This window comes from Eurosta solidaginis, chromosome 2 (genome assembly GCF_040869045.1).
Source record: "Eurosta solidaginis isolate ZX-2024a chromosome 2, ASM4086904v1, whole genome shotgun sequence".
NCBI classification, from domain to species: domain Eukaryota; kingdom Metazoa; phylum Arthropoda; class Insecta; order Diptera; family Tephritidae; genus Eurosta; species Eurosta solidaginis.
Window position 1 is genome coordinate 106612354 of NC_090320.1, and position 13949 is coordinate 106626302.

At 46.9% G+C, this 13949-nt stretch overlaps 1 protein-coding gene across 3 annotated transcripts in view; it reads right to left on the bottom strand.

Annotated features, from left to right (window-relative positions):
* Positions 1-13794, bottom strand: part of eIF4A (eukaryotic translation initiation factor 4A) — a 149593-nt gene extending 135799 nt beyond the window's left edge. For 2 of the 3 annotated variants that reach the window (XM_067766072.1, XM_067766071.1), the window contains exon 1: positions 13132-13175. In XM_067766072.1, the coding sequence (XP_067622173.1) occupies positions 13132-13160 (29 nt within the window). In that variant the 5' untranslated portion in view covers positions 13161-13175. Of the gene's footprint in view, positions 1-13131; positions 13176-13665 lie in introns of those variants that run through there. The other variant, XM_067766074.1, reaches the window with a different exon arrangement.
* Positions 13795-13949: the final 155 nt, after the last annotated feature.

The following is a 13949-nucleotide window of genomic DNA, read 5'->3' on the forward strand; positions in this document are numbered from 1 at the left end:
GCGAAAAAACTGGAGAGATCAGGGAGGTGCCGTTTATTTTATTGCATAGCTCATCGATCTGTGGGCCTGGGCCTGTGGCAATTACTGTGCAGTCATCGGCGTAGGAAACGATTGTGACTCCTTCCGGTGGTGAAGGTAGCTTAGATATGTAGAAATTAAACAAAAGTGGGGATAGGACACCACCCTGTGGCACTCCTTGTTTAATCCTCCTTGGCTTTGATGTTTCGTTTCTAAATAGCACCGATGCCTGCCGACCACCCAGATAATTTGCGGTCCACCTTTTAAGACATGGGGGAAGGGTAGACCCTTCCAGGTCTTGCAGTAACGAGCCATGGTTGACCGTATCAAAAGCTTTTGATAGGTCTAGCGCTACGAGTACTGTTCTATGGTGGGCGTTTTGATTTAAACCGCAATTTATCTTGGTGCTAATGGCATTTGGCATTGGCGGCCTTCGGCCGAGATTATAAAAATTAACCCTGGGCTACGCCATGCCAAGTCCGGGTGTGTGGTATAACCGCGGCTACCGCCACGGTGATGCAAAATTTTTTTTGTGGGTACAACACAACAACAACCACATGGAAATCGCCAACTTCAACTATAAATATCTCCGGACAAAGATGAAATTTTTCTTTTCCGCCTTCAGATCATTGTTCTCGAGATTAATACACGTCTTTTGACACCTCACTCGATATTTTTGGTAGCGTATTAGCAGTCCACCGCTCAAATAGACTATTACCCCACGCTGTAGTATAGAATTACAGATATTTGGAAACAAAATCCAAAATTTTCATTTGGTTGTTGTAATTTTGATTAATTTGTGTACCCACAAGAAAAAACTGTGGGTAAAAGTGTTTTGCGCAGATATAGTTTTGGTCTCCAAACCGGTGTTGGACCCACCCAGGGTAATTTTTTAGGAAATAGTCTAGTTGAGGGGTCGACTGCTAATACGCTACCAAAAATATCGAGGTGTCAAACGACGCGTCTTGACATCAGTATTAATAATCCGAAAGCGGAAAATAAAAATTTTAACGCGTTCAAAAGATATTAACGAAAAACCGAAAAAAGACCCGCGGGTACCTCCGAAACCGGGGGTCGGACCCATAGTATTTTTGCGCAGAACACCTTTCTGCGTTGGCGGCCTTCGGCCGCGCTTATAAAAAATAACCCTGGGCTACGCCATGCCAAGTCCGGGTGTGTGGTATAACCGCGGCTACCGCCACGGTGAAGCACAATTTTTTTTGTGGGTACGAACACAACAACAACCACATGGAAATCGCCAACTTCAACTGCAAAAAACCGAAAAAGACCAGCGGGTACCTCCGAAACCGGGTGTGGGATCCATAGCATTTTTGCGCAGAACACCTTTCTGCGTTGGCGGCCTTTGGCCGAGCTTTCAAAAAAATAACCCTGGGCTATGCCATGCCAAGTCCAGGTATGTGGTATAACCGTGGCACCGCCACGGTGATGCACAATTTTTTTTGTGGGTACACCACAACAAAAACCACATTAAAATCGCCAACTTCAACTGCAAATATCTCCGGACAGAGATAAAATTTTTCTTTTCAGCCTTCGGATTGTTGTTCTCGAGATTAATACGCGTCTTTTGATACCTCCGCAACTCTAGGAAACTCTTAGTTTATGAAATATAAGCTTTTTAATTTTCAAATTTAGTAAAATTTCAACTGAAGTCCCGCACTTAAAATTCGAGTCGCACCTGTCGATAGCGGTATCAAAAGACGCGTATGTGCGTCAAGATTCAGAATCCAGCAGAAACTATATTTCTTATCTCGTTTAAAAGTTATTCGCGGAAAACACGTCGGTACTATTGTCGCTTTTTTCGTTGTTGCAATTAAACAAACGAAAACAAAAAATGGTGTTGCCAGCTCCGCAACAATATCTTTTTATCTTGGTAGAACATTATAAGGTTGTGGCACGTCGACATAAATGCAAACAAACATACACTATCAATGTATTTTGTTTTGCAATTCTCTGAATAATTTGAAATTAATGTATTTAATTGGAACAAGTGCAGAATACATACATTTGTAAAAAAAAAAATAAAAAATCGGACTTTATAAAGATTTTTATGCTGATTAAAACGGTAATTCTGCGTAGAACACCTTTCTGCATAGGCGGCCTTCGGCCGCGCTTATAAAAAATAACCCTGGGCTACGCCATGCCAAGTCCGGGTGTGTGGTATAACCGTGGCTACCGCCACGGTGATGTCCTTCTGCGTAGTACACCCTTCTGCGCAGCATCCCAAATAATATTAGACTACAAATTATTAAAAATGTTTTACACAAACAAAATACATTGATAGTGTATGTTTGTTTGCATTTATGTCGACGTGCCACGACCTTATAATGTTCTACCAAGATAAAAATACGCGTCTTTTGACACCTCTCGATATTTTGGTAGCGTATTAGCAGTCGACCCCTCAACTAGACTATTACAATTTTTTATAAGCGCGGCCGAAGGCCCCCAACGCAGAAAGGTGTTCTGCGCAAAAATACTATGAATCCCACCCCCGGTTTCGGAGGTACCCGCGGGTATTTGTATTTGTATTTATTTTTTTCCGCCTTCGAATTATTGTTCTCGACTTGATCCGAAAACCCGACGTCCACGTAATTTTTATAAATTTTTTGTGGCTCCTTGCTGCTCACGCCCAAGGGCGTCCCGTAGTCTACGCCTAAGCGCCCCCACTGCCTTCCAGCAGCCTCGCTGCTCAGCAAGCCACAACAAGTACCCGCTGCTGCTCGCGCCCCACGGCGCCAACAACTCAAAGAGCTGATACCACTCATAACTACTACCTTCGTAGTAGAGCTGGTAGCAATGCTGAGCATCAGCCCCTGCCCCCGTCTTCTTCTCCCCCCCCCCCTCTTTTCTGACAGCAATCGTGCAGGTCAGGGAAACAGACTCTTAGTCCCTACCTCCGTTTGCACCGTCTGCCAGCACAGAATATATAGGTTTGCGACATCCGATCAATGCAGCTCCTGCCTTGGGTGGTGCCACTTTCCTAGATGTTCTGGTCTCCACGACGGCAACCCCTAGACTGGTTTCATCGCGCCATGTTGGCAGGTCGCAAACCCAAATCATCCGGGTACCCCAATGCTTGCCAAAGGGCGCCCAGTCCCAAGGCCACAACAGCAATTGCGTCCTGGCCTTCCACAACCTAGGCGTAGTCACCCGTCACTTACCCCTAGAGTGGCGGCGTCACCCCTCATGCACTTCAGAATTCTGCAGTTAAACTGTAATGGACTAACTGGGAAGATAGTCGATTTCATGAAGCAGCACAACATCCGCATTGCTGCGATTCAAGAGACTAAACTCACAGCAAGATCTGCATTGCAGACCTGCTCTGGGTATAATGTCCACAGGAAAGACCGCGAGAGCGGAAATGGAGGCGGCCTCGCGTTTATTATACACCACTCTGTGCAATATTATATATTTGATCCTGGCATCGACCGTAGGGACAATGTCTTAGAACGTCAAGGCCTATCTGTCCGGTCAGGCGATGCAAATCTAGAAATCATCAACATCTACACCCCTCCTGTCACCTGTTGCCCCAGTGGATACCGCCCAAATATTGAGGCCTTACTCACTGGCAACAATCGCATCATCTTAGGCGATTTCAATGCCCATCACGACCTATGGCATTCAAACTTGCGGGCGGACAGTATGGGTGAGATTTTGGCGGATCAAATAGAAGAAACGACGTTCTGCACAATAAACGGAGACGCCCCCACACGTATGGTAGGAAGACGTCATAGCTCGCCAGATATCTCAATCGTGAGCGCAGAACTCGTAAACTGCGTCAACTGACAGCCGATGGTAACATTGGCATCCGACCACCTGCCCATACTTATTTCGTTCGAGCGTACCGCCGACTTCATCGTCACCGAAAAACGCACTTTCATAAACTTCAAAAAAGGAAAGTGGGAAGAATATAAATCTGCAACAGACAGCAGCTTTGCTGCCCTCCCTATCCCGACTGATGGCCGCCAAGGGGAGCGTGCCTTCCGTAAGGTCATTGAATCCGCCTCGGCACATTTCATTCCCGCCGGGAGAATTCCTGAAATCCGGCCCACTTCCCGGCGGAGGCCGCGAGCTTAGCGAGGGAACGCGACCTTATAAGACAGCTTGATCCAGGCGACCCCCAAATAAGTGATATAAACCATCGCATCAGATTGCTTGTGGGCGAACACAAGCGGGCGAAATGGGAAGAGCACCTAAGAGGTTGTAACCTCTCTACCGGTGTAGGTAAACTTTGGTCCAACGTAAAGTCCCTATCGAATCCGACTAAGCACAGAGACAAAGTTTCCATCGCCTTTGGCGATAAGGTGCTGTTGGATGCGAAAAAATGCGCGAGCGCTTTCTGCCGACAATATATAATGCATCCTACGGTCGACAAAGATAGACGGAGAGCCAATAGACACGCACATAAACACAAATTCAGCGCGTCACCAATCACCATCACCGCTAGAGAGGTTGAGGACGCCATTGGTCGCGCTAAACCATCCAAAGCAGTGGGCCCAGACGGCATAGCCATGCCGATGCTTAAAAACCTAGGGAAAGAGGGTTTCAAATATTTAGCGCATGTCTTCAACCTGCCTCTTTCCACCTTTGTCATACCCGAGAAATGGAAAATGGCCAAGGTGGTCCCGCTACTAAAGCCTGGGAAACCAGCTAACGTAGGTGAGTCATATCGTCCGATATCTCTCCTATCGCCAGTGGCAAAGACGCTTGAAGCCATTTTGCTCCCTTATTTGAATCAATACCCCCTCCATAGAACAGTACTCGTAGCGCTAGACCTATCAAAAGCCTTTGATACGCTCATGAGAGCGATGATCTCTCCAGTTTTTTAGCCTCGCGAAACCTGGCATTGTCGCCGACTAAATCTTCCGCGACCTTATTTACAACATGGACGCCCCAAATGTCGACCATATTGAACATCCACGTCGATGGCACTAGCTACCAACTGTCCTACACCCCAAAATCTTGGGTGTGACGTTTGATCAGGATCTACATTTTGGTGCGCACGCAACCGCAATTGTTCCGAGAATTCAGCGCCGTAATAAAATCCTCAAATCCCTTGCTGGCAGTACCTGGGGAAAAGATAAAGAAACGCTCATGACCACATACAAAGCAATTAGCCAGCCGATTACGTGCTACGCGTCACCCATATGGTCGCCAAGCCTAAAAGCTACCCACTGGAAGATACTACAGGCCTGCCAAAATACTGCTCTCAGAATCGCCACGGGCTGTCTTGTTATGTCCCCAGAACACCATCTGCATAATGAGGCGAGAATACTCCCCATCTGGGAGAGAAATGAGATGCTGACCAAACAGTTTCTGTTGAATACCCAGAAACCTGGGCATCCCAACAGACATCTGATTGACGAACCAGCACCGCCTAGGGGCCTAAGGAGTCATCTCCGTAAGCATTTTGAGGAAATACGGCACCTGAGAACCCAGCCGTATGAAGCGAAAAAACACAAGCAGGTCGTTGGTGAACTCCATAGACAGGCGTCGGACCTTTATGTCGGGAATTGCCCGATGAATCCAGTACTTGAAGAAAAATATCCAGAACTCGCGGAAGAGGAACGCATACTCCCCAGGGGAACGCGTGTCACTCTTGCTCAACTTCGTTCTGGATACTGTAACAGGTTAAACTCTTACCTATCCAGAGTCAACCCCGACATACAAAATGTATGCCCCGCTTGCAATGTTTCCCCACATGACACCAACCATCTCTTTAATTGTAATGTGGATCAAGGCCTCTAACACCCCTTTCCTTATGGTCCACCCCTGTTGAAACGGCAAGTTTCCTTGGACTCCCGTGAGAGGATATTGATGACAATTTGTGATCGGTCGCGGCTATTAGGTGGGGCGAGCATTGCTACAACAACACCAATAACAACAACAACAACAACAACCAAAAATAACCCTGGGCTACGCCATGCCAAGTCCGGGTGTGTGGTATAACCGTGGCTACCGCCACGGTGATGCACAATTTTTTTTGTGGGTACAAACACAACGACAACCACATGAATATCGCCAACTTCAACTGCAAATATCTCCGGTAATTGTGCAGTTTAGGAGCCCACCCTAAAATTGGGCCTTTTTTTTTGAGTGAGGTGTCAAAAGACGCGTATTCACGTCTAGATCAAGAATCCGTAAGCGGAAGTTAACTTTTTTACCACGGGTACTTCCGATACCGGAGGTGGGATCCATAGTATTTTTGCGCAGAACACCTTTCTGCGTTGGAGGCCTTCGGCCGCGCTTATAAAAAATAACCCTGGGCTACGCCATGCCAAGTCCTGGTGTGTGGTATAAACGTGGCTACCGCCACGGTGATGCACAATTTTTTTTGTGGGTACAACACAACAACAACCACATGAGAATCGCCAACTTCAACTGCAAATATCTCCGGACAGAGATAAAATTTTTCTTTTCCACCTTCGGATTATTGTTCTCGAGATTAATACGCGTCTTTTGATACCTCACTCGAAAATCTTGGCCCAACTTTAGGGTGGACCCCTGTTGTTGTTGTTGTAGCAATGCGCGCCCCACCTAATAGCCGCGACCGTTCACAAATTGTCATCAATATCCTCTAACGGGAGTCCAAGGAAACTTGCCGTTTCAACAGGGGTGGACCATAAGGAAAGGGGTGTTAGAGGCGTTGGTTCCACATTACAATTGAAGAGATGGTTTGTGTCATGTGGGGACACAATGCAAGCGGGGCATACATTTTGTATGTCGGGGTTGATTCTGGATAGGTAAGAGTTTAACCTGTTACAGTATCCAGGACGAAGTTGAGCAAGAGTGACACGCGTTTCCCTGGGGAGTATTCGTTCCTCTTCCGCGAGTTTTGGATAACTTTAAGTACTGGATTCACGGGCAATTCCCGGCATAAAGGTCCGACGCCTGTTTATGGAGTTCACCAAGGACCTGCTTGTGTGGGGTCCCTAAACTGCACTACTACCATATCTCCGGACAGAGATAAAATTTTTCTTTTCCGCCATCGGATTGTTCTCGAGATTAATACGCGTTTTTTGACACCTCAGGACCATCACATCGATAACACTCTCCAAAGCCTTCGGGTAGCAACCTTATCGCTACAACAACAACAGGTAATAGTCTAGTTGAGGGGTCGACTGCTAATACGCTACCAAAAATATTGAGAGAGGTGTCTAAAGCCGCGCCTTGACATCAGTATTAATAATCCGAAGGCGGAAAATAAAAATTTTAACGTGCTCAAAAGATATTAACGAAAAACCGAAAAAAGACCCGCGGATACCTCCGAAATCGGGATCCGGTATTTTTGTGCAGACCACCTTTCTGCGTTGGTGGCTACCGCCACGGTGATGCGCAATTTTTTTTGTGAGTACAACACAACAACCACATGGCAGCAATCGTGCAGGTCAGGGAAACAGACTCTTAGTCCCTGCCTCCGTTTGCACCGTCTGCCAGCACAGAATATATAGGTTTGCGACATCCGCTCAATGCAGCTCCTGCCTTGGGTGGTGCCACTTTCCTAGATGTTCTGGTCTCCGCGACGGCAACCCCTCGATGGGTTTCATCGCGCCATGTTGCCAGGTCGCAAACCCAAATCATCCGGGTACCCCAATGCTTGCCCAAGGGCGCCCGGTCCCAAGGCCACAAGAGCAATTGCGTCCTGGCCTTCCACAACCTAGGCGTAGTCACCCGTCACTTACCCCTAGAGTGGCGGCGTCCCCCCTCATGCTCTTCAGAATTCTGCAGTTAAACTGTAATGGACTAACTGGGAAGATTACGGAGATAGTCGATTTTATGAAGCGGCACAACATCCGCATTGCTGCGATTCAAGAGACTAAACTCACAGCACGATCTGCATTGCAGACCTGCTCTGGTTATAATGTCCGCAGGAAAGACCGCGAGAGCGGAAATGGAGGCGGCTTCGCGTTTATTATACACCACTCTGTGCAATATTATATATTTGATCCTGGCATCGACCGAAGGGACAATGTCTTAGAACGTCAAGGCCTATCTGTCTGGTCAGGCGATGCAAATCTAGAAGTCATCAACATCTACATCCCTCCTGTCACCTGTTGCCCCAGTGGATACCGCCCTAATATCGAGGCCTTACTCACTGGCAACAATCGCATTATCTTAGGCGATTTCAATGCCCATCACGACCTAAGGCATTCAAACTTGCGGGCGGACAGTAGGGGTGAGATGTTGGCGGATCAAATAGACGAAACGACGTTCTGCACAATAAACGGAGACGCCCCCACACGTATGGTAGGAAGCTGTCATAGCTCGCCAGATATCTCAATCGTGAGCGCAGAACTCGTCAACTGCGTCAACTGGCAGCCGATGGTAACATTGGCATCCGACCAACTGCCCATACTTATTTCGTTCGAGCGTACCGCCGACTTCATCGTCACCGAAAAACGCACTTTCATAAACTTCAAAAAAGGAAAGTGGGAAGAATATAAATCTGCAACAGACATCAGCTTTGCTGCCCTCCCTATCCCGACTGATGCCCGCCAAGGGGAGCGTGCCTTCCGTAAGGTCATTGAATCCGCCTCGGCACATTTCATTCCCGCCGGGAGAATTCCCGAAATCCGGCCCCACTTCCCGGCGGAGGCCGCGAGCTTAGCGAGGGAACGCGACCTTATAAGACAGCTTGATCCAGGCGACCCCCAAATAAGGGATATAAACCAACGCATCAGATTGCTTGTGGACGAACACAAGCGGGCGAAATGGGAAGAGCACCTAAGAGGTTGTAACCTCTCTACCGGTGTAGGTAAACTTTGGTCCACCGTAAAGTCCCTATCGAATCCGACTAAGCACAAAGACAAAGTTTCCATCGCCTTTGGCGATAAGGTGCTGTCGGATGCGAAAAAATGCGCGAGCGCTTTCTGCCGACAATATATAATGCATCCTACGGTCGACAAAGATAGACGGAGAGCCAATAGACACGCACATAAACACAAAATCAGCGCGTCACCAATTACCATCACCGCTAGAGAGGTTGAGGACGCCATTGGTCGCGCTAAACCATCCAAAGCAGTGGGCCCAGACGGCATAGCCATGCCGATGCTTAAAAACCTAGGGAAAGAGGGTTTCAAATATTTAGCTCATGTCTTCAACCTGTCTCTTTCCACCTTTGTCATACCCGAGAAATGGAAAATGGCCAAGGTGGTCCCGCTACTAAAGCCTGGGAAACCAGCTAACATAGGTGAGTCGTATCGTCCGATATCTCTCCTATCGCCAGTGGCAAAGACGCTTGAAGCCATTTTGCTCCCTTATTTCCAAGCACATTTGCAGCTAGCCCCTCATCAGCATGGCTTCAGAAAACTCCATAGCACTACCTCCGCCCTAAATGTCGTTAGCACCCAGATAAATTGCGGTTTGAATCAATATCCCCACCATAGAACAGTACTCGTATCATTAGACCTATCAAAAGCTTTTGATACGGTCAACCATGGCTCGTTACTGCAAGACCTGGAAGGGTCTACCCTTCCCCCATGTCTTAAAAGGTGGACCGCAAATTATCTGGGTGGTCGGCAAGCATCGGTGCAATTCAGAAACGAAACATCAAAACAAAGGAGAATTAAACAAGGGGTGCCACAGGGTGGTGTCCTATCCCCGCTTTTGTTTAATTTCTACATATCTAAGCTACCTTCACCACCGGAAGGAGTCACAATCGTTTCCTACGCCGATTATCGTGCAGTCATCGGCCACAGGCCCAGGCCCAGAGATCGATGAGCTGTGCAATAAAATAAACGGCTATCTCCCTGATCTCTCCAGTTTTTTCGCCTCGCGAAACCTGGCATTGTCACTGACTAAATCTTCCGCGACCTTATTTACAACATGGACGCCCCAAATGTCGACCATATTGAACATCCACGTCGATGGCACTACGCTACCGACTGTCCTACACCCCAAAATCTTGGGTGTGACGTTTGATCAGGATCTACATTTTGGAGCGCACGCAACCGCAATTGTTCCAAGAATTCAGAGCCGTAATAAGATCCTCAAATCCCTTGCTGGCAGTACCTGGGGAAAAGATAAAGAAACGCTCTTGACCACATACAAAGCAATTAGCCAGCCGATTACGTGCTACGCGTCACCCATATGGTCGCCAAGCCTAAAAACCACCCACTGGAAGAAACTACAGGCCTGCCAAAATACTGCTCTCAGAATCGCCACGGGCTGTCTTCTTATGTCCCCAGAACACCATCTGCATAATGAGGCGAGAATACTCCCCATCAGGGAGAGAAATGAGATGCTGACCAAACAGTTTCTGTTGAATACCCAGAAACCTGGGCATCCCAACAGATATCTGATTGACGAACCAGCACCGCCTAGGGGCCTAAGGAGTCATCTCCGTAAGCATTTTGAGGAAATACGGCACCTGAGAACCCAGCCGTATGAAGCGGAAAAACAAAGGAGGTCCTTGGTGAACTCCATAGACAGGCGTCGGACCTTTATGTCGGGAATTGCCCGGTGAATCCAGTACTTGAAGAAAAATATCCAGAACTCGCAGAAGAGGAACGGATACTCCCCAGGGAAACGCGTGTCACTCTTGCTCAACTTCGTTCTGGATACTGTAACAGGTTAAACTCTTACCTATCCAGAATCAACCCCGACATACAAAATGTATGCCCTGCTTGCAATGTGTCCCCACATGACACCAACCATCTCTTTAATTGTAATGTGGAACCAACGCCTCTAACACCCCTTTCCTTATGGTCCACCCCTGTTGAAACGGCAAGTTTCCTTGGACTCCCGTTAGAGGATATTGATGACAATTTGTGATCGGTCGCGGCTATTAGGTGGGGCGAGCATTGCTACAACAACAACAAGCACCCAGATAAATTGCGGTTTGAATCAATATCCCCACCATAGAACAGTACTCGTAGCGTTAGACCTATCAAAAGCTTTTGATACGGTCAACCATGGCTCGTTACTGCAAGACCTGGAAGGGTCTACCCTTCCCCCATGTCTTAAAAGGTGGACCGCAAATTATCTGGGTGGTCGGCAGGCATCGGTGCAATTCAGAAACGAAACATCAAAACAAAGGAGAATTAAACAAGGGGTGCCACAGGGTGGTGTCCTATCCCCGCTTTTGTTTAATTTCTACATATCTAAGCTACCTTCACCACCGGAAGGAGTCACAATCGTTTCCTACGCCAATGACTGCACAATAATGGCCACAGGCCCAGGCCCAGAGATCGATGAGCTATGCAATAAAATAAACGGCTATCTCCCGATCTCTCCAGTTTTTTCGCCTCGCGAAACCTGGCATTGTCACCGACTAAATCCTCCGCGACCTTATTTACAACATGGACGCCCCAAATGTCGACCATATTGAACATCCACGTCGATGGCACTACGCTACCGACTGTCCTACACCCCAAAATCTTGGGTGTGACGTTTGATCAGGATCTACATTTTGGTGCGCACGCAACCGCAATTGTTCCAAGAATTCAGAGCCGTAATAAAATCCTCAAATCCCTTGCTGGCAGTACCTGGGGAAAAGATAAAGAAACGCTCTTGACCACATACAAAGCAATTAGCCAGCCGATTACGTGCCACGCGTCACCCATATGGTCGCCAAGCCTAAAAACCACCCACTGGAAGAAACTACAGGCCTGCCAAAATACTGCTCTCAGAATCGCCACGGGCTGTCTTCTTATGTCCCCAGAACACCATCTGCATAATGAGGCGAGAATACTCCCCATCAGGGAGATAAATGAGATGCTGACCAAACAGTTTCTGTTGAATACCCAGAAACCTGGGCATCCCAACAGACATCTGATTGACGAACCAGCACCGCCTAGAGGCCTAAGGAGTCAAAGCCGTGAGCATTTTGAGGAAATACGACACCTGAGAACCCAGCCGTATGAAGCGAAAAAACACAAGCAGGTCCTTGGTGAACTCCATAGACAGGCGTCGGACCTTTATGTCGGGAATTGCCCGGTGAATCCAGTACTTGAAGAAAAATATCCAGAACTCGTAGAAGAGGAACGCATACTCCCCAGGGAAACGGGTGTCACTCTTGCTCAACTTCGTTCTGGATACTGTAACAGGTTAAACTCTTACCTATCCAGAATCAACCCCGAAATACAAAATGTATGCCCCGCTTGCAATGTGTCCCCACATGACACTAACCATCTCTTTAATTGTAATGTGGAACCAACGCCTCTAACACCCCTTTCCTTATGGTCCACCCCTGTTGAAACGGCAAGTTTCCTTGGACTCCCGTTAGAGGATGTTGATGACAATTTGTGATCGGTCGCGGCTATTAGGGGGGGGGGGGGGGGGGGGGGGGGGGAGCATTGCTACAACAACAACAACACCAACAACTGCAACAACAATACATGGAAATCGCCAACTTCAACTGCAAATATCTCCGGACAGAGATACAATTTTTCTTTTCCGCCATCGGATTATTGTTCCCGAGATTAATAAGCGTCTTTTGACACCTCGGTAATAGTCTAGTTGAGGGGTCGACTGCTAATACGCTACCAAAAATATCGAGAGAGGTGTCAAACGACGCGTCTTGACATCAGTATTAATAATCCGATGGCGGAAAATAAAATTTTAACGCGTTCCAAAGATATTAACGAAACCCAAAAAAAGACCCACTGGTACCTCCGAAACCGGGGTTCGGATCCATAGTATTTTTTCGCAGAACAACAAACTGCGTTGGCGGCCTTCGGACGCGCTTATAAAAAATAACCCTGGGCTACGCCATGCCAAGTCCGGGTGTATGGTATAACCGTGGCTACCGCCACGGTGATGCACAATTTTTTGTGGGTATGAACACAACAACAACCACATGCAAATCGCCAACTTCAACTGCAAATATCTCCGGACAGAGATAAAATTTTTCTTTTCCGCCTTCGAATTATTGTTCTCGAGATTAATACGCTTCTTTTGACACCTCACTCGATATTTTTGGTAGCGTATTAGCAGTCGACCCCTCAACTAGACTATTACCGACACCTCTCTCGATATTTTTGGTAGCGTATTAGCAGTCGACCCCGCAACTAGGCTAATACCCAACAACAACAACACCAACAGCAACAACAACCCCTCAACTAGACCATTACCCAACAACCATATGAAAATTACCTACAATAACTGCAAATACCTCTAGACATAAATTAAATGTTCAGTTTCCGCTCTCGGAATCGTGATTCTGCGTCCAAAGCGCGTCTTTTGACACCTCTCCGATTATTTTTTGACTTTTATCAGTTACGAGTTAAATTAAAGATTCACCGACACGTCGTATGACACATTTCCCCCGATATATTTCGACGGGAGTTAACATATAGCAGTCGACCGCTGTTCTAAACTTTGGACACACCTTCCATGTTTTTGAAAGCGCACAATTTTTTGAGAAAATTATCTTCACTTTGAAACGGAATTCGCCGTACATGTCTAACAACGCCACAATGTATGCGTTGCTCGTGCAGCTCGCTACAGATGAAATGTAGACACCAATTGCCTAAGACACAACTTTCTAAAAGATTATAGCGCCATGAATTTTCACAATTTGTCTTGGGAATTACAGATATATAATTCATTTGCTTATTTTCATAACAACGACTATGTATACTACACAAACCACAATCTGCTGTAATTATTAGTTTCGTTTATACTAACATTTTATGAAATTACTTGTGCCCTCTTTACACACGTGCTGTATTAGCTTCGTGAAAACCAGTCAAAAGGCTCCATTTTGCCGATTCCTGAGTCATATGCCAAAAGAATCGTTAAGTTCAATGGTTGGCAGCATTGGGAAGACTCATCGAAAATTATAAGGCACTGCTTTGACTATAAAGTTAAGGCCACATAATCATTCGAACCCATTACGCTGCGCGACATGTAGCGGCGCTTTACAATACGACATATTTTAGTAAAGCACATTAAGCGAAAAAATTCGTGTT